Raw genomic sequence first — 19,978 nt, forward strand, 5'->3', positions numbered from 1 at the left:
ATCTGCTGACCTCGTGATCCGCCCGCCTCGATCCGCCCGCCTCGGCCTCCCAAAGTGCTGGGATTACAAGCGTGAGCCACCGCGCCCGGCCAAAACCTTTAACTTTTAAATGTACTAGAAAGTTACTTGAAAATGTGGCTGATATTTAAATCAGCAAGACAAAAAGAGTAGCTCCATCTGGACAAAGAGAGACATTTATTTAGTGATTGGAACCGCCTGTGTTACCTCCGAGGCGATGGAGGTGAAGCTGCTGCTGAAATGCACGTGCTTATGGATCTCACTGCCGTTGGCTGTCAGGAGCCAGTCCCCAAAGGCCTGGTCTTCACCAGCTGACTGGTTACCGTGGCTCTGATTTGGCAGGAGCTCTGCCAGGTCCCAGTGGTAGGATGGCGTGGCCCCAACCAGTGCAATGAGGATGGCCTCCGTGGCCACGTAGAGCTGAAAGAGCAAACACACAGAACCAAACACTGCAGACATTTGCCATCAATGTTGAAGACACTTAGCAGGCTTGCAAACCTTGTAAGATCAGTGTCTTGCTTTTGTATTTTTATGAGCTACAGATATAAGACACATCAGAAACAAAGGAGAAAAACATGAAAAAGAACCTTTGTGATCTACCACGAACAGAATCATTGGCAATCCCACTTGTAAAACACTTTATAGTTTTTCAGAGGGTTTTCTTTCTTTGAGATATTTCTGATGCTAAAGACACTGCTTATATGCTTATATGGTTCAAAAGCAGAAAGGCAGGAAAAACATTATTTGCTCTGATTTAAAAGAGTAACATTCCAGCTATTATCTCTTCAACACTGTATCTTCAGGTCAGATAAGCATTCACTAGGGGGCTAGGAATATCTTGGCCTTGGATTCAGGATCTAAACAAGAAACTTTCTGTAGTATAAGTGTCTCAGAAAACAACATATATTATATTGTTTTACTAAAGCAGGTAGGCATAATATGTACTAGAGTAGGCACTATTTTAAAATATGATATACGGCTCATAATAAGATTTTAAGAAATTTAAAGTCCAAGCTATAGATATTCATTTTGTAGCATTGAGTGGTACTTAGTCTTGGTTTGATCTAACCATAGTTGTCCCCCTGCAAAGAAAATATATTTCACGCATTCATTCAAGAAATATACTTCACACATTCATTCAAGAAATATTTATTAAACATATATGCCATTTGTCACTGATTGTTCTGGGCTTTACAGCTACTTGAAATTGGGTTTATAAGTCAAGCCCTATTGCAATCTTTTTGTGCTATGGATTTTTAGTATTAACTCTCATTGTTGGATGATTATTTCAAGTTTAACACTTATTAAGAAAACACATAATTAGTCTGCTCCAGAGTAAGACAATCTAAATAAACTATCCCTATTAACTTAGAACTTGATGTCTTAAAATACCTTTAATCATCACTCCTGCAGTCCTGGCACTTTGGGAGGCCGAGGCAGGTGGATCACTTGAGGTCAGGAGTTTGAGACCAGCCTGGCCAACATGGTGAAACCCCATCTCTACCAAAAATACATAAATTTTCTGGGTGTGGTGGTGGGCACCTGTAATTCCAGCTACTCAGGAGGCTCAGACAGGAGAATTGCTTGAACCCAGCAAATGGAAGTTGCAGTGAGCTGAGATCACACCACTGCACTCCAGCCTGGGTGACAGAGCAAGACTCCGTATCAAAAAACAAAAAACAAAAAAACAGATGTGATATTTCCATTCTGGGTAAGGCTGAGAGAGGATCTAAGGCATTCTCAATCTACTTTGAGTCCATCGACGGTGGGCCTCTCTGGAGAGGTACAAAGCTGCCATGGGTCAGGATGCTGGGTGATTTATTATACACTGCAAGGGAAAGTAAGTTCCTAGACTTATACGTTTTTTTTGCAAAAATAGGCTCCTATTTGCATACTGTTACAGAAGTTTTCGAATAGGAGGTAATCAGCTTATAAAAATAAAAACCTTACTAACTATAAGAACAGAAAGATTACACATTTAGCAGCAGCTATAATTACAAAGCCACTTACACCCATTTAGTAACTGCCCCTGATTATTATACTCTGCTGAAATTTAATTGATGGGTATAAAGCAATGAAAAACATGGGGCAAGGGAACTCAGGAGGAGACGACTCGAAACACACGTTCTAGTGAATGCACAGCCTTCAATTAGGCAAAGCAAACTAGTCATGTTTTCTAAATGTACCCTTTCCTACCTTTGTTCATACCATTCGCTTCGCCTGGAAGGCACTTTCTCCTGCTGCAAATGTTTGAGCTTTCCCCATCCACCAAGATGCAACACAGGTATTACCTCCTCCATGAAGCCTTCCTTACTGTCTTGCTTGTGTCTCCAACCCCTCCAGAAGTCCTCTCGTGTTTCTCGCTGCTCACTCCTAAAGCTCCCTCTAGACTCTTGAGAGCATGAACCATTTCCTTCACTGTATTATATTTATGTATTTGCTTGTCTTATTTTGTTCTATTGAAATATACTCTCCTTAAAGGCAGGATCCATGTCTGATTCACCTTTGAGCTTCCAAAGCAAATAACCCAGGGCCTACACACTCAACATGTGAACGAATAAATGACCAGGACGGAATACCAATAATAGCACATGCCTTTATAATGCTATGTGCCAGGCACGATTCAAAGTTTCTTTTGAATATATGTTAACTTATCTTTTTTTTTTTTTTTTTTGAGACTGAGTTTCACTCTTGTCACCCAGGCTGGAGTGCAATGGTGCGATCTTGGCTCACTGCAACCTCTGCCTCCCAGATTCAAGCAATTCTCATGCCTCAGCCTCCCGGGTAGCTGGGATCACAGGTGCCTGCCAACATGTCCAGCTAATTTTTGTATTTTTAGTAGAGACGAGGTTTCACCATGTTGGCCAGGCTGGTCTTGAACTCCTGATCTCCAGTGATCCACCTGCCTCGGCCTCCCAAAATGCTGGGATTACAGGCATGAGCCACCGTGCCTGGCCAACATATCATATTTTTATCTGGATTGTTCTAGGATAAGCAAACTTATAGATAAAGAAGAAATGCTCCAAAGGGTCCTCTAATCTGAGGCATGGTCCATTATGAAGGATACCATTCTCAATAAAGCCAGTTTGGAGAAAACAACTCAAAAACAAAGTGATGTTGCCATATACCCTTATTCATAATGTAGGGAATAGTGAAATCTACCTAATCAGTATTATCTGTATTAATCAGTATTAACCAGTTTTCTTTCTAGCAACCTGCAGGCAGAAAAAGCACTTTCCACTTTTCTCATCTTCTCTGTTCTCCTCCCACTCTTCACAATGTCTTCCTCACCCACCTCCTGCGCATGCACACACACACACACACACACACACACACATATACACACATCCAAGGCCCTCACAGAACACACAGGTCCACAGCTTTATGCCACCAGAAGAGTCAGAAACTTGCAATTCTTCTATGCAATGCCAGCCTAAAACAGTGTTAGCCTTTCTGTCTCCTCCAATACCCATAGTCATGCTTACTTTTGCTAACCATAAGGGAGACAGAAGAGGCAGGCAGTAATGATACTGTTTCATAAATGCTATGCAAGGGGTACTGTGAGAAATTAGGTCAGAGAGGCAATGCTTAAACACTGCATTCAGATTAATACTAGGTCCTCGGCCCGGTGCAGTGGCTCACACCTGTAATCCCAGGACTTTGGGAGGCCAAGGTGGGTGGATCATTTGAGGTCAGGAGTTCGAGACCAGCCTGACCAACATGGTGAAACCCTGTTTCTACTAAAAATACAAAAAAAAAAATTAGCTGGGCATGGTGGCACATGCCTGTAGTCCCAGCTACTTGGGAGGCTGAGGCAGAAGAACTGCTTGAACCCGGGAGGCAGAGGTTGCAACGAGCTGAGATTGCAGCACTGCACTCCAGCCTAGGTGACAGAGAGAGCCCCCCCCCCCCAAAAAAAAACAAATAGGTCCTCTATTCTACAGTCACTTACACAAGGGTCATATGGTCATAGAAAGTCAAAGATGGCTTAGCATTAACTAGCCATGGGGAGGAATCACCTACACATAGAATATGGGGATGGTTCTCTTTGGTTTGCTATCTTTGGCAGTGACAAATTCACACAGCTCACATCGTATTCCTTTCCCCCAAAAAAACAAAAATATTCTCTCATTCTTCTCTCCACTATTATCTACAACTACCATGCACACATTCACCCAGATATTTCTGCCTAATAAAATTGCACCCATCAGCAGATGGGCCTTAAAGCCACAAAGAGCAACCACTATCCATTGTCTACCAGAGTGGGAATAACAACATCTCAAATAAATCATTATCTTCTCTAGCTCTACCTCTAGGGAAGGAGAACAAGTGCCACAGATGGCTGGATTTTTTCCCCCTTTCAATATAATTATAATTAGAAAAATGACTAAAATGCACTAGGGCATTGAAATTTTTAAAGTTTCAAGAAGTGAAGGTTTTTAAAGTAATTTTATATTAACACCATTAAGAGCTCTTATAATACTTCTCAGGAAACCAAAAAAGTCTCCTATAAATTATCTCATCACAATACCTTGTGCTGTGAAGTCATGGTTCAGTATGATGTTTATTTTTTAAGTAGGAAAAATGAGATACAGAACGATTAAGTAAATTGTTCAATGTTATATAAAACACTAATTGCAAAACCAGGATGAGAATGAGAACCACTTAACTTTGGGGCCACAGCTTTTTTTGAAGAAAATAAAGGGAGGGGGGAAATCAAAGATTATTTTATTGTTGCCATTACCTTTAGTTTTTTTATGCATTTAGTACTCAGTTACCTAATTGACTCAATCAAAAGCATTACATAAGCAAGACCGTAATTATGAAGACAGGATTATATGCCCAGTGTCCAGCACAAAGTGGATATTCAATAAATATTTGCTGGTTGACTTACTAATACTAGCTATTTTTTGTGTGTAAAATATGAGACACACTAACATACCCGGAGTAACTGGTGCCTCTAAATACTGTTTCTTCCTTATTTTAATCTATCTACATTGGCTGGGTGTGGTGGCTCACGCCGGTAATCCCAGCACTTTGGGAGGCCGAGGCAGGCGGATCACAAGGTCAGGAGATCAAGACCATCCTGGCTAACACAGAGAAACCCCGTCTCTAACAAAAATACAAAAATTAGCCGGGCGTGGTGGCAGGCGCCTGTAGTCCCAGCTGCTGGGGAGGCTGAGGAAGGAGAATGGCATGAACCTGGGAGGCAGAGCTTGCAGTGAGCCGAGATTGCGCCACTGCACTCCAGCCTGGGCGACAGAGCAATACTCCGTCTCAAAAAAAAAAAAAAAAAAAAATCTATCTACATTATGACACCAGATCAATCTCCCTGAAACTCCTCATGAAACTCTTCCAGTCAAAACGTATTAATGGATAAATGATAAGTTTTCTAGCATTCCAGATCCTCTAGCACATGGTCCAGGTGCTAACTAATCTGCATTCAAGCTTCCTCTACCAGCCTACTCAATTCCCCTAACATGACTTATTCATTGTGTGGTGTGAAAGCAGTGGAATCTGTTATCTGAGTCTGAACCTCAGCTCTAATTAAACCTTGAGCAAATCCAAACCTCTCTAAGTTTCGTTTTCTTCCAGTTAAGATCAGACACTAATGGTACATCTTTATCCAAGTCATTAATATCATATTAACCTATCTTCAGTGTCAAGTGGGATTCCTCCATAGTCAACAGTGAATTGCACAGCACCATACAAATAGTATATATTAGTGCTTCCCAAATTTAATGTGACTCCCTAAGTCTGGGGTGGGGGTAAGAGTCTGCATTTCCAACAAGCTGCAACAACCAACAACCATACTCTGTGTAGCAAGGGCATAAGTTATTCCCTCTTCCACACTTATTCCAATTTTATGTTTTTCTACCTGAAATGACCTTCCCATTTCTCCCTAAATCCAAGCTTCAAAGTTCAGCTCAAGCTCAGATATCTCTCTGATGGCTTCAACAAATCACTCTAGACCACACCGTCTCCTTTCTTAATTTCCAAAGCATTAGTTGGCTGTATTATTTACTGGGGAAATATTGCTTTGTATCATTATACAATGTGTAGATAATAGTTCAACTCTAATTTTCAATGATTTGTCACCTCCCGAAGGAAAGAAACCCTAATTTATACTGCTATTTCCCTCTATAGAACCCAACACACTGCTATATACATAAAAGTCTATCTCATATTTATATCAAATATATATAGTCTATCAAATACATTTTTTAACTAACTCCTTGCATAATGGTATAACCAAAAAAAAGATGAAAAAAAAAACTAGTAACTCTGTTACCTAATTTTTGTTCCAATCACTAATTAAGACTAGGCCAGGTGTGGTGGCTCATGCCTATAATCCCAGCATTTTAGGGAGCCAAGGCAGGAGGATCACTTGAGTCCAGGAGTTCAAGACCAGCCTGGGCAACATAGTGACACTCCACCTTGATTTAAAAACAAATTTTAAAAAAATTCTGGACAAAGTATTTAATCACACCTGTTTCTCTTTTTTTTTCTTTTTTTTTTTTGAGATGGAGTCTCGCTCTGTCACCCAGGCTGGAGAACAGTGGCGTGATCTCGGCTCACTGTAACCTCTGCCTCCCAGGTTCAAGCAATTCTCTGCCTCAGTCTCCTGAGTAGCTAGGATTACAAGTACCCGCCACCACACCCAGCTAATTTTTGTATTTTTAGTAGAGACAGGGTTTCACCATCTTGGCCAGGCTGGTCTTGAACTCCTGACCTTGTGATCCACCTGCCTCGGCCTGCCAAAGTGCTGAGATTACAGGCGTAAGCCACCGCGCCCGGCCTTCTCTCTCTTTTTCAAGTAAAATGGTAACACCACCTGCTGACCATCCCTTCTTCTTCAATGGTTTAATTTTTAAAAAAACAAAATTGTAACAAGCACCAAAACTTTGCAACACATTATATTATGCACCTCAGATGATAAAATGGATAAAAAGTAGTCCTTTCCTTCAAGGCACATACATTCAAATGAGGACAACAAACAATCGTATGTCATACATCACTCAACAACTGGGATACGTTCTGAGAAATGTGTCATTAGGCGAGTCCATCATTTTGCAAATGTCAGAGTGCACCTACACAAACCTAGATCTATAACCTCCCACACACCTAGGCTATATGGCATAGCCTATTCCTCCTAGGCTACAAATCTGTAAGGCATGTTACTATACTGAATATTGTTGGCAACTACAACACAATGGTGAATATCTGTATTTCTAAACATACCTAACATAGAAAATATACAATAAAAGATTTTTTAAATGGTACACCTGTAGAGGACACTTACCATGAATGGAGCCTGCGGGACCGGAAGTTGCCCTGCGTGAGTCAGTGAATGAGGAGTAAATGGATGTGAAGGCCTAGGACACTACAGTAGACTTTATAAACAATGTACAGTTAGGCTAAATTTATTTTTTAAATTATTTCTTCAATAATAATAAACTTACTGTAGCTTTTCTACATTTTAAACTTAAAATGTTGTAACTTTTTGACTCTTTTGTAGTAACACAGCTAAAAACACAAACACATTATATGGCTGTAAAAAATATTTTCTTTCTTTATATCCTTATTCTATAAGCTTTTTTCTATTTTTTAAAATTTTTTGAACTTATTTGTTAAAACCTAAGACACACACACATTAGCCTAGACCTACACAGAGTCAGGATCAATACCACTGTCTCTGCCTCCACATCTTGTCCCAATGGAAGGTCTTCAGGGAAACAACATCCTGAAGACATGGAACCCTCATCTCCTATCACACCATGCCTTCTTCTGGACTGTCTCCCAAAGAATCTGCCTGAGGCTGATTTACAGTTAACTTTTTTTTGTAAGTAGAAGGAGTACACTCTAAAATAACAATTAAAGATATAGCATAGGAAATACTAGGCAATAGGAATTTTTCAGCTCCATTATGATCTTATGGGCCCAGTGTTGCATATGTGATTATTGCGACATCATTATGTGGGGCATGACTGTATATCCAAAGCTATAAATACAAGGTGGATTGTGATGAATGCTATATTAGCCATACTGGGAATGAAGTTCATGAAAGCACAAAGAATAGAGATGTGAACTCCAGCTAGGTGAATCAGGAAAAGGTTGTTAATGTGATATTTGAGCAGGTAGTAAAGGCTGCTAAGGAGTTAATGAAAACAAAACTCAGGAAAAGAAATTATTTGGTAAAAGCAATAGCCCAATCAGAGTCAGGAAAGTAAAGAATATATCTTTACATAACTGGGAAGAATTATATGGCTAGCTCAGCTTTTCCCTAACTTCAGTCATCTGAGTACCCCTTGCCAGTTTTCACATGCCCATTTTCTGTCTGCTAGTATTTACTCAATAGTCTTCTTTAAAATCAATTCAAATGTTTTAATTTTAGTAAATTAACATAAAATAGAATTTTATATCAATACAGACATCACTTGGCAGGTGGAACTACAAAAATATGCACAATGTTAGAATGCCAAGTGTTAGCTAGTATGTTTTTATTTAAGGTGGGCCACAGGAGATATTTTCAGGCTAGATTTGGGAGAGGGGTGAAAGTGAAAGAGCAGCTGTTTTTGCATTTTATGCCCAGGTTGGGGCAGGTGCCTCAGTGCCTCACATAGCTTACCACTTATGTGCTGGTCCACCTCGTTGGCGTGGCACAGTCACGAGGCTGCAACCGCTCCACCTTCCCACGGATCCTCCTTCGGCTGCTCTGACTCCTTGCCCAGGTACATGTTTAATTCTATGATGAAAGGCAGCCACTTCATCAAGGTTGGAGGCAGGGAGAATGACACAGATTCCAGTCACTTCTGATGGGCTCCAGATCATATCTTCCCTTCTCGACTGCCTGTCCTGCAGACTTCAAGTTGCAACATCACACACAAAGACAACAGCCTTACAGGGCCTGCTGAACCAGCTCCCGCAACAGTATACAGTCAAATCTCCATAATGAATGATGCATCGATTATATATATATAATCTTATATAAACACACATACACACACATGTGCGCGCAGGCACACACACACACACACGCACACATCTCCATCCTAGGGGTCTTGCTTCTCCAGTAGAACTATGACTGACACAACATTAAACAAATAAGGCAAACTATCTGCATTTATTAAATCTGGAAGTAAGTACATGTGTGTTTGTGATATCACTCTCTGTATTTTTCCATCAGAAATGTCTCATAATTTTAAAAGAAGTTTTAAAAGAAAATGAATAAATACAATAAAACAGAATAATATTAAGTTCCAACTAGATAACGTTCTCTACTGAAGCTCCTCTAATTCTTTCATTCTAGCTCATTCCCTTTGTTAAAACAGAAATATTTGGAAATGTTTTTAGAAGTGCTAACACCAAATGAGACTTTCTCTTTAGATAAACACGACTAAAGAAGGCTCCAGAAGGGCATAACTCTATCACTTTATTAAGAGTTAATGCTATTTAATACAATTTTCATATATCTACCATGCAGGCTATTCTGCAGAGAATGCAGAAAGAGATAGGATTAGAAATAACTGATGGATTACATAGAATCAAAAACAGAAGTGAAAAGATATCCCTAGAAAGAGGGCAGAAACATGTCTTCCTCTTGGACATATTCCCTAACAGAGAAGGTATTTAAGATAGGTGAGGATGAAAAAGCTTTTGAAGTAAAAGGAAATGATGTTTAGAAAATTTACACCAAGTAACCTCTATTTTGTCCATGAAGTTGGGACAAAAAGCATCTAGGAAGAACCATACGAATGGAATCAGGAGAAGTCTGGGCTTGAGAAGAGTGATAAACAATCAACTGGCAAGAAGTAAAGGTCAGAACAGAAGAAAGAACCAATACCATGGGCTGTGTGGGTTTGTGAACTTGAAAAAGAGGAAGCATAACATATGCAACACAAGAGAACTGAATAGCAAATTATAGTATAGCCATATATTGACATACCATGCTACAGCCACTAAAAAATACGTAGTTGTTCCTTTACGTGCATAGCAAGGCATTCACAACATTGCTGAGAGACAAAATGCAGTTATGATACACATTTCTGCAAAAAAGATGAATATACAATATTTATATAATAAAGAGTCTGGAAGGCTATACACAAAAATGTAAGCATGCTTTACTTTAGGGTGGTAGAATCACTAGTGATTTGTATTAATTTCTATATTTTCTCTTTTTTCTACAATCACCATATGCCATTTGTTGAGTACTATATGATGTCCCATGAAGGCAGGTATCAGTTTATATGAGTGTTTGGTCAAAGAAGTCAGAGAGGAGAGTCCCGAGATGTGTGCATCTTTGGATTTGAGAGTCTTTTTCTTCTAAGGCAACCTGCAATTGTGGTGATGAACCAAGCTGGTATTCTGAAACCTAGGGTCAACACTGCCCCAAGGCCAATTAATTGCTGGGCATTGGGAAACTCCGAGAAATCCTAAACTTGCAAAACAAATTAAACTTTCGTGATCCAGCCATTTCCAAGCGCACAGTAGAGACTGACGGGTCATTTGCCTAATAACAATTGCCTAATAATGCCATCTTGCAGCAGAGTAGCACAGCATTCAAGCCTAGTGTTCTTTCTGCCATATTCACATTGCCTGTCTTCGTGACTTTAAGACTTTTTTTGTGCTATCTTGGAAGATAATACCTTCACTGTCAAGGCACAAGTCAAACAGCCATGGATGGCCTCGGAAGGCATTCGGCTGGGGGTTTGAGTGCTGCAGAGGCATCAGGCTAGTTGACTCCCATGGAATGTCCTAATTCTTGAGACATCCAGGCTCAAAGGAGCTCCTTAACCCTTCTGGAGGCCTCCTGTATCTCTCTACCACCTCCCTGGAGGAAAATCTAACAGATCAGCAACTTTATCTGCTTTACACTAGGGGGCAGTGTCTGTCTATGGACAACAACAGTTTTCCTGAGGGTGTGGGGGCCAGTGTGGTTTTGGTTTCTTTGACCAAACCACTGTGTTTGTCTCTTTGCCCCACCCACCTAAACTGGTGAAAGGCAAAAGTTCCCAGATCACCATAAACCCTCAGGAGACCCAACCTCCAGGCCCCTGTGTGAGGGCTAATAGAAATAAAATTTGACAGTAGGAGCTGCAAAAAACTTGCTCAAACTGGCAGAGAGTCCTGGTAAATGGCCACGTTTTGGAGTCATGAGAGGGTCTTAGTAAGACCATAGGTTCTCATCATGGCTGAAGCCTCGGTGATGGTGAGAACATCCTGGGGATGCCAGCTGGTCTTTTATAACTGAACAAGGGCTTCACTAATGCTTATGGTGTGAACTTCATCACTTGCTTATGCCAGGGAGGTTAGAAGAACCAGCTATGATCTCAGCCATATCTCATTAAACCTAAGAATTTCCTGTGGAGGGACATGGTGCCACGTATAAGCAGATAGGGGAGGTAAGCTGTGATAGCATTCTACATGAAGTTTAACAAAACAGGCTGAATAAAACTCACTCTACCCTACCCTCCTGTGTTTAAAGGACCACAATTCACAGCCATAATTGATTAAAGGAATATTGATTTATAAAAAAGAATGAACCATTATTCTCATACAGCAAACTATAGTATTCTCTCCTAGATACGCATATCTTCTTCCCTTTACCATGTTTTCACTTAAAAATATTTAATATGGAAAAGTAAAAAATAAGATTCATGAAACTACTATCACAATTAACAAATGATAACAGATGCAATCTCCTTTGTACCCTCCCCTAAGCCCACCCCTTCCCTTCCTTCCCAAGAGGCAACCAATCTCATGAATTGGGTGTGGATCTTTCTACTCCATGTTCTTATATTTCTATACTGTTTATATATATTTATGAAACAAATATAGTATTGGTTTGTGTGTTTTTAAAACTTGTATTAAGAATATGTGTCACATAGTACACACTGTTCTGCTTTTTTTTCACTTAACATTGTTTTAGAAATTCCTCCATATAGACGTATATAGATCTAGTTCATTTATTTCAGATGTTGTATTCTATTAAATTTATACCACATCTTATCCAGTCCTGTTTTGAAAGTCAGGTGGTTCTAACTTTTGTTATAATAGACAGTGTTGCAGTAAACATCTCACACATATCTCCCTATGCACATGCTCAAGGGACAATGTAGGATGTGTACCTAGGAGTTCAATGCTAGGTTTTAATTCTACTAGATGGTGCCAAATTGTTCTCTAAATGGGGTATAGTTTCTATTTCTCATTTCATCACACTTGTACTGTTAGATTGTTTAATGTTTGCTAATATAGCAAGTGTGAAATGGTATTTCATAGCCATTTTAATATGCCTGTCCCAGATGACCACTGAAGTTAAAACATCTTTTCGTGTGTTGACTATTACAGTTTCCTCTTCTGCAATCATTCCACTTTCTAAAATGCCGAGAAAAGCTATTTATTGCATGGATAATATTAATGTGCTGGTCATTCAAGGATCTAAAAAATAAGGTTATTAAGAGTTTATATAAAAATAATGCATTCCTGAACACCAGAATCTAAGATGAGATTCATAGCACAGCATCACAATTTTGCTGGTGAATACTTGTTATAGATTACATGTTCCTGATAGTAAATGGGGGTTTTAAATTCTGTGCAAATTATAATATAATGTATGATTCATGATTTTGAGGAAAATGAAAAAGCAGGAGCCTCTGGCTTAGAACAAAGAAGTAACGTCCATTTTCATTTCATGTCTAAAGAAATCAAGAAACAACGAATTGTATTCCAACCCTCCTCCTCCAGAGAGCCTAGACAACAAGCAAACACATACACAAACGCAAAATAGTGATGATGGCAGCAACTCGGAATCACCATCGGAAGAGAAACAGTAATAAGCTAAATAGAATTATTCCTATTTAAATATCACAGATAGCTCTGATCCTAGGGAGAGCAAGTACATTTTGATGGTAAGAATGTTTCTAACTGTAAAGCTTATTGCTTATTCATAAGTCAACCATTTTTACATAGGCAATCTTTATCCCTTCACTTTTTGTTTATGTACATTAATACCACATATCACCATTTTCAGGGCATTTGCATCTTATGCTGAGGAAAAATCTGCAAAATCTGCATCTGTTCTTTAGTTATCTCAAAGTTGAATGCTATTGAGATTCCAAAAATTGTGTTGGCAAGGAGTATGAGGGCAAGTCTCCTAGCCAAAGGAAACTGGACAGTGAGGTAACTTTTGATGATCTACATGATGGTACCAATAATTCAAGAAAACAGTTAACCAAAAACCCTTTAGAATTGGCTTTGCTATGTGGTTTTGTCCTCTTAGTTTGAACATGGATGTGTTTAGAGTAAAGGGAAAATCATTTTTAAAAGTAATAATAATAGTCCCAGAAGAAGGAAAATGTTAAAAGGCCTGTAAAGTTTCCACCTCTGTCCTTCTGGTTTTGTGCCTCTCAGCTGGGGTTAATCATTATCAAGTCGCAGATGGGGAGAAGGCTCCCACTGAAGCAGAGGCTCCCTCTCTCTGGCCTTGTGGCTGTGTTGTTGGTCTGCCCCTTCATTGGGGCAATGGTATGAAAACTCCTTTGATTTTAAAAGCAGACAAACCCCCTTTCATTTAAGGCAACTGTGTAAAAAGGGCTTCTTACTCTGCTGGGGGAAGCAAAACCTCACCCCCAAGAATGATGAAATCACCTGTGATACAACTGAGCAATGGGCCTCCACAGTACTCCCACTCCACAGACCAGCTGCCCTAACCCAAAACATCTCCAACAACAGACTTGGTAGAGAGGTCTCTGGGGATATCCACTCTCATACCCAGGATAGCTCTGGGTGACTCTACAACCACCTGGATCATGTATCTCAATGGGGTAACGGAGTCCTTAAAAACACGTAGCATGTGAAGGATTCACTTTTGCCTAGGCTGGCATCTCCTCCACTGGTATAGGCACAGCTACAGGGCATCTCCCCACCCACATCTACAAGATAAACAATCAGTCATTCAGCCCCAACACTCTAAGACCTGGTCCTTGTACCACAAATACTGACCATAAATCAGCCAAGGTTTAGTGAATGGTCATAGGCATGGGCTTGTAACTTTTTGATAGCAAATCTAACTAACTGGGTCAACCATAAATAAAAGTTAAGTTAGAGAAACTTAACAGGTCCTAAACCCAGAACACTGGCCTTTTCAGAACCTCACTCCACTGAAGACAAACTTACTCCAAGTTAGTGGATACTTGGCTAGGCAAATAAGAAAATGATAACAGGAAGTGAAGCATAGGGATAGACAGATGGGGAGCTGGGATTGTTCAAGAAAGGAAGTATGTTCCTGGAATTCATGGCTGGAACAGAAAAAGGGTTTTCTCAAAGAAACTGTTATAAATAAAGATCAGGCATCATGGTTGCAATTCTTCTTTCTCTGTATTAAATACTCTTATCATTTAGCTTGAACGTTTTTTCTCCCTGGGGAAAGCTTGTTTAAAGCGAAAACAACGAGCTTAAAAGAACTTCAGAATACCACATATTCGTGAGCTGAGAACTGTTCGGCTAGAGAAAGAACTGACTCCATCATTTGAACCGTTTCTGGCTGATGATGAAATCAACTGAACTTCCAAACATTTTAATCAATAAGTCAACCCCTACCTTCCCCCATCTTCCTGTTGAGCCACTGCCTTATGCAAGCTTTAAGCAACTTGTGGACTGGTGGCTATATCCATGACCACTCTGTACTTCCTGCAGAATAACTATCATCACATGCTAACTAAATTACTTAACTGTCTGCCTGCCCACCCGCAGCCACTGGAATGCAAGCTCCTGAGGGCAGTGAATGATTTGTCCACCATGGCATCCCTATGTTCAGCACATCCTAGCCCGTATTAAACGTGTTGACTAAAGGAAAGAGTAAAATGGCTGGTTCACAGCAAATACTAAGAAAGGATTTGTGAATGAAATGCCTCTGGCATACTGAGAGAAGGGACTAATGTCAAATAAGCCATTTAAGTTGGTGAAGGACTAATCCTTGCCTGGCGCAGTTAATCGGTAGCGACCTTCCGCATATGGAATCGATATTTTGAGGCTGGGGTGTACAAGTAGGTTCTGAGAATTCTTTATAATGAAGAAGTGATTCTCTTTGATAACCACACATGGTAGATGGCACTATTCGGCTTACGGGAGTCTCAGCCCAAGGCTGGCGCAGGGCCGAATGAGCCAGCAGAACTTCGACCAGAGGGAAATAAATCCTGTGCTTTCAAAGCCCCTAGAAGAGTAAGCCCCCTCAAGCCCAGGAAAAGGGACAGAGGATACCCGGCGCAGAGGGAGGCCATCCTAGACACAACCTTTTGTCTGCAGATTATCAAGACTGTCCTAGATTCCAAGGTGACAGTGCCACAGGTAGGGTAACAATTCCCTTCATATTTGCAGCGTGTTACGGCAACAGCGTAGGGCAGGTAACACGATTTTGCATCTCTCCTTAACCAGCATAGCGGCTGAGGAACCTACCCCCCAACACGCTCCTTCCACCACTCAAGGTGGCGGGGTGGAGGGCCCGGCAGAACCCAAGAGGCTCTGAGGCCGGCCGGCGACCTTGACGCTGCCGGCCGGGCCCAGGCCACCGCGCGGCGCCTCGCCCCTGCCCCACCCCGACGCTCGCCACACCTCGGTGTTTGCAGAGCCTCCGCCTCGGCCCCGGCGATCTGGGAGCGGACGCCTAGCCCTGGGCCAGGCGGCCCTGAACAGGGAAGTGCGGCTGCGGGGCCGCGGGGACTTACCTGCAGCAGCACGGCCAGCAGGAAGCACAAGTACATCTGGTAGATGCCCATCTCCCCCACCGCCTGGAACGCCTCCTCCACCTCCATGGCGGGCCGCGCGCAGGAACCCCGCCACCCCGCCGCCCGCTCAGGCGCGGCCCTCCCGCCCAGCGCGGCAACCCCTGGGCGCCCGGCACCGGCTTGGACTCGCCGCCGGGGCGGGGATGGAAGCGCGGGCGGCGGGGCCGGGGCGGGGCGCCTGCGCGGGCGGCGGGGCTGTCAGGCTCGAGAGGTGGACGCGGGGCGGGGAGCGTGGAGCGGAGCCGGGCTACGCGGGGCGAGGGGCGAGGAGGGCGTTCGAGATCCGGGGCTGGATGCCCTGGACCCGGGCCTCTGGACTTCCTGTTTTAAAAAAAAAAAAATGGTGTTTTGGTGATGTTTTGTTTTGAGAGGGACCGCTATCTGCGCCTTAAAGTGAGGAAAGAGGAAGTGGGCAGGGCTGAGGGCCTGAGAAGAAACATCGGGACCGCGTCCGCGTGTGACCCAGGGCTCTGCCTACAGGGGACCCCGCAGCTGGCGGGCGGCCTGGCGGCTCTCAACAATGCCTGTCGTTTTGCTCAAACCAGTTTAATGCGGGGGCTTGGGGAGCCCTAGAGCCTTCAGAGGAAAGTGCTGTCTGTGCAGCATTTCTTTCCAGTCCTACTCTGTGCTAGCCATGGGTGAAGTACACTGGGGCAAGCAAATTCTTGTAAAACCGTCGGATACATTTGCTTATAGAAGTATGCACGAGGTACAAAGGAAGTGCAAAAGACGAAGGATTAATCTGTGGGGCAGGAGGTGATGGCTGCCAAGGCATTTAAAGGATAAACGGCAGTTTGTCAGATGGAAATTAAAAAAAAAAAAAAAAAGCGTGGCAGGGCCAAGGGACGCTGGACACCTGCGTTAGTCCCCTCATGCCTCCACCTCCTAACCTCATTTTCTTTTTTGTTTATTATGTGTTGTCTTTTTTAACAGCTGCATAGTATTCCATTGTCTAGACCATGACGCCTAGTTTAACATTGAATAGAAATGGCGACCAGCTAGTGTCCTTGACCGGCCAGCATCCTTCTTATGCTTCCAAAATTTTCCGTTGTGATGTCTGTTGCAGCGTATTGGTAGCTAGGCTTTACTGGTCAGCTGCTTTCTTTTTTTAGCAATTAAATGAATGCTCACTGTAATTGAATTTATCAGTGGGTTGGCAACTGTAAACTCTATAAACTCTAAGATTTTTTTCTCTCTCATTAAGGAAACGTTTTCTGTATAAGTGCTATTAATAGTTTAAAAAGTTTCCTTCTTTGGCTGTTTCCTACGAATCCTCATTGTTAATAAATGCTGAAGTTTAACAGGTGCCTTTTGCATTTATTGACATGATCCTATTGTTTTTCTTCTTGAATCTGATAATTGGGTACATTATGGTAACCGTTTTTTTGATATTGAACTTTACTGGAATAAATCCTATTAATACTTGTTCATGATCTTGCTATTTATTGCCAAATTTAATTTGCTAGTGTTTTGTCTAGGGACTTTACATCTGTGACTAGCGAACTAGGCCTATAATTTTCTTCCTGATGCTCATGTCTAGATTTGGCAGTAAGATTTTATAGTGCTTTCATAACATGAGTGTGAGTGTTTGGTAAAACTCTCCTGCAACCATCTAGACTTAGCTTGTTTTGCAGGAGGAGCCTCTTTATTATAGATTTATAGATATGGGTAAAGATAGATAGATATATATAACTAGATATATTTGTATATCTTTGCATTTCTTCTTGAACCACTTTTTTTTTTAGAAATGTTTCTATTTTATCTAGTTTAGAAATTGTTTTTGGAAAAAACTTGTTCACATTGTTCTCCTGGGGTTTTTAAAGATAAGGGTCTGTGTTTATGTCCCATTTTTCATTCTGAATAGTGTTCATCTTTATTGTTCCAATCTTATCAGTCTTGCCAGAGGTTTGTCTACTTTATTATTTTTTAAATAATTAGTTTTGTAAATTTTTTTCTTTTTTATTTCATGGATTATATGCATTATTTCCTTTTTTTTTTTTTTTTTTACTTTTGTTACTCTGTAATTCTTTTACTAGCCACATGACTTGAAAGTTTAGCTTCTTTGCTTCTAATATTTCTTTTTGAAGAATAATTTTATGTGGCTAGGCTGAGTGGCTCACACCTGTAATCCCAGCACTTTGGGAGGCCAAAACAGGTGGATCACCTGAGGTTAGGAGTTCAAGTCCAGCCTGGCAAACATGGTGAAACTCTGTCTCTACTAAAAATAAAAAAATTAGCTGGACATGGTGGCACAGGCCTATAGTCCCAGCTACTCAGGAGGCTGAGGCAGGAGAATCACTTGAACCTGGGAGGCAGAGGTTGCAGTGAGCTGAGATTGTGCCATTACACTCCAGCCTGGGCAACAGAGCAAGACTCCGTCTCAAAAATAAATAAATAAATAAATAAATAAATAAATAAATAAATACATAAATAAAATAATTATATTTAAGGTTGTACTTACCTTTCTATAGGACTTTGCTCCATCTGACAAGTTTTGTCATGTGGTACTTTTGTTGTCTTTGCTTTTAAATATTTAATGACATAATTTCTTCTTTAACCAATGAGCTATTTTTAGTGCATTTTTTGTTTCCAATTAAAGGTTGCTATTTTTTTTACCATCTTTTTAGTGTTGTTTATAATTTATATGCTTTGTAGACAGATATTATATTAAACCTTGGAAATTGTTTTAATTTTTTGTGACGTAATATGTGATTTTTTCTTTCTTTTTTTTTTTTTTTTGACAGTGTCTTTCTCTGTCCCCCAGGCTGGAGTGCAGTGGCTTGATCACATCTCACTGCAGCCTTAACCTCCCCAGCTCAGGTGATCCTTCCACCTCAGCCTCCCAGGTAGGTAGAACTATAGGCACACACCACCATGGCTAATTTTTATTTTTTGTAGAAATGGGGTTTTGCCGTGTTGCCCAAGTTGATCTCAAACTCCTGACCTCAAGTGATCCACCCGCCTCAGCCTCTCAGAGTGCTGGGATTATAGCTGTAAGTCACCATGCCCAGCCTGTAGCCTTTTTTTTTTTTAAATGTTCCACGTATATTGAAAATAACATATATTCTCCACTTGTTGTGTGCAAGATTCTCTAACTATCAATCAAACTTGTTGATCTAATTTTATTCAAGTAGTCTATATTATTACTTAATTTTTCTGTGCTGAATGTATCAGTTTTTAATATATCAAAATTTTCCAAAATTAATATCGTTTTTGAGTTTATCAAGTTCTCTTTTTATCTCTGTGTGCTCATAAAGGTACTAACTGAATCTTTTTTATTGTGATGAAATAGCTCTTTTTAGTGCTTTTGGTTTTTTTTATTTTGTCTCATATCAATATTGTTGCATCACCTTTTCTGTTGTTTGTATTTTCCTTCTAATCTTTTTATTCTTATATCATCTTTTTATGTTCATCCTTTAAGTTTCTTTCTGCTTAAGGCATATATCTTAGTCTATTTTGGCTCCTATAACAAAATACCTTAGATTGGGTAATTCATAAACAACAGAAATTTATTGCTCACAGTTCTGGAGGCGGGGCAGTCTAAAATCAAGGCACCGGTAGATTTGGTGTCTGATGAAGGACTGCTCTCTGCTTCAAAGATGTCACCTTCTTGTCACATCCTTACAGTAGGAGGACAAGAGAGCTCTCCGGAGTCTTTTATGGAAGCATTAATCCCATTCATGAGGGTGGAGCCCTCATGATTTAATCACTTCTCAAGGGCCCTACTTCTTAATACTATCACATTTGGTATTAGGTTCCAACACTAATTTAGGGAGACACTGCTGTCATTTGAATGTTTCCCCTCCAAAATTCAGATGTTCTCAATGCAAGAGTATTAGGAGGTGTGTAGTGACCCTAGCCAGTGAGAAGTGAAGTGGGTACTGCTACTAGCAAAGCAACCAGGCAGGGTTGCCCTGTTGGGTTTTAGACTTACTTAGGACCTGTTACCCCTTTCTTCTTTCCTATTTCTCCATTTTGGAATAGCAGTGTCTATCCTATGCCTGTACGCTATTGTGTTTTGAAAGCACATAACTTGTTTGATTTCACAAGTTTACAGCTGGGGAGGAATTTGCCTCAGGATGAACCATGCATTGGTTCCCATATCTCTGGACTTTAGACTTCATAAAGTTGATGCTGGAATGAGCTAAGATTTTAGGGGCTATTGACATGAAATAAAT

At 40.9% G+C, this 19,978-nt stretch overlaps 1 protein-coding gene across 4 annotated transcripts in view; it reads right to left on the minus strand.

Moving 5' to 3' along the window:
* The window catches only part of SLC22A15 (solute carrier family 22 member 15), a 94,841-nt gene extending 78,896 nt beyond the window's left edge, over positions 1-15,945 (minus strand). For 2 of the 4 annotated variants that reach the window (XR_004248289.2, XM_058439425.1), the window contains exons 1-2: positions 15,741-15,925; positions 226-438 (exon numbers count right to left, since the gene is read on the minus strand). Coding sequence is in view for 3 of the 4 variants with exons in the window: in XM_058439425.1 (XP_058295408.1) it covers positions 226-438; positions 15,741-15,827 (300 nt within the window). In the remaining variant the exon portion in view is untranslated. Of the gene's footprint in view, positions 1-225; positions 439-15,740 lie in introns of all 4 variants that reach the window. The other 2 variants (XM_032154888.2, XM_032154889.2) reach the window with 2 other exon arrangements.
* Between the last annotated feature and the right edge of the window lie 4,033 nt (positions 15,946-19,978).

The sequence above is a fragment of the Hylobates moloch genome, unplaced genomic scaffold (genome assembly GCF_009828535.3).
Source record: "Hylobates moloch isolate HMO894 unplaced genomic scaffold, HMol_V3 SCAFFOLD_5, whole genome shotgun sequence".
NCBI classification, from domain to species: domain Eukaryota; kingdom Metazoa; phylum Chordata; class Mammalia; order Primates; family Hylobatidae; genus Hylobates; species Hylobates moloch.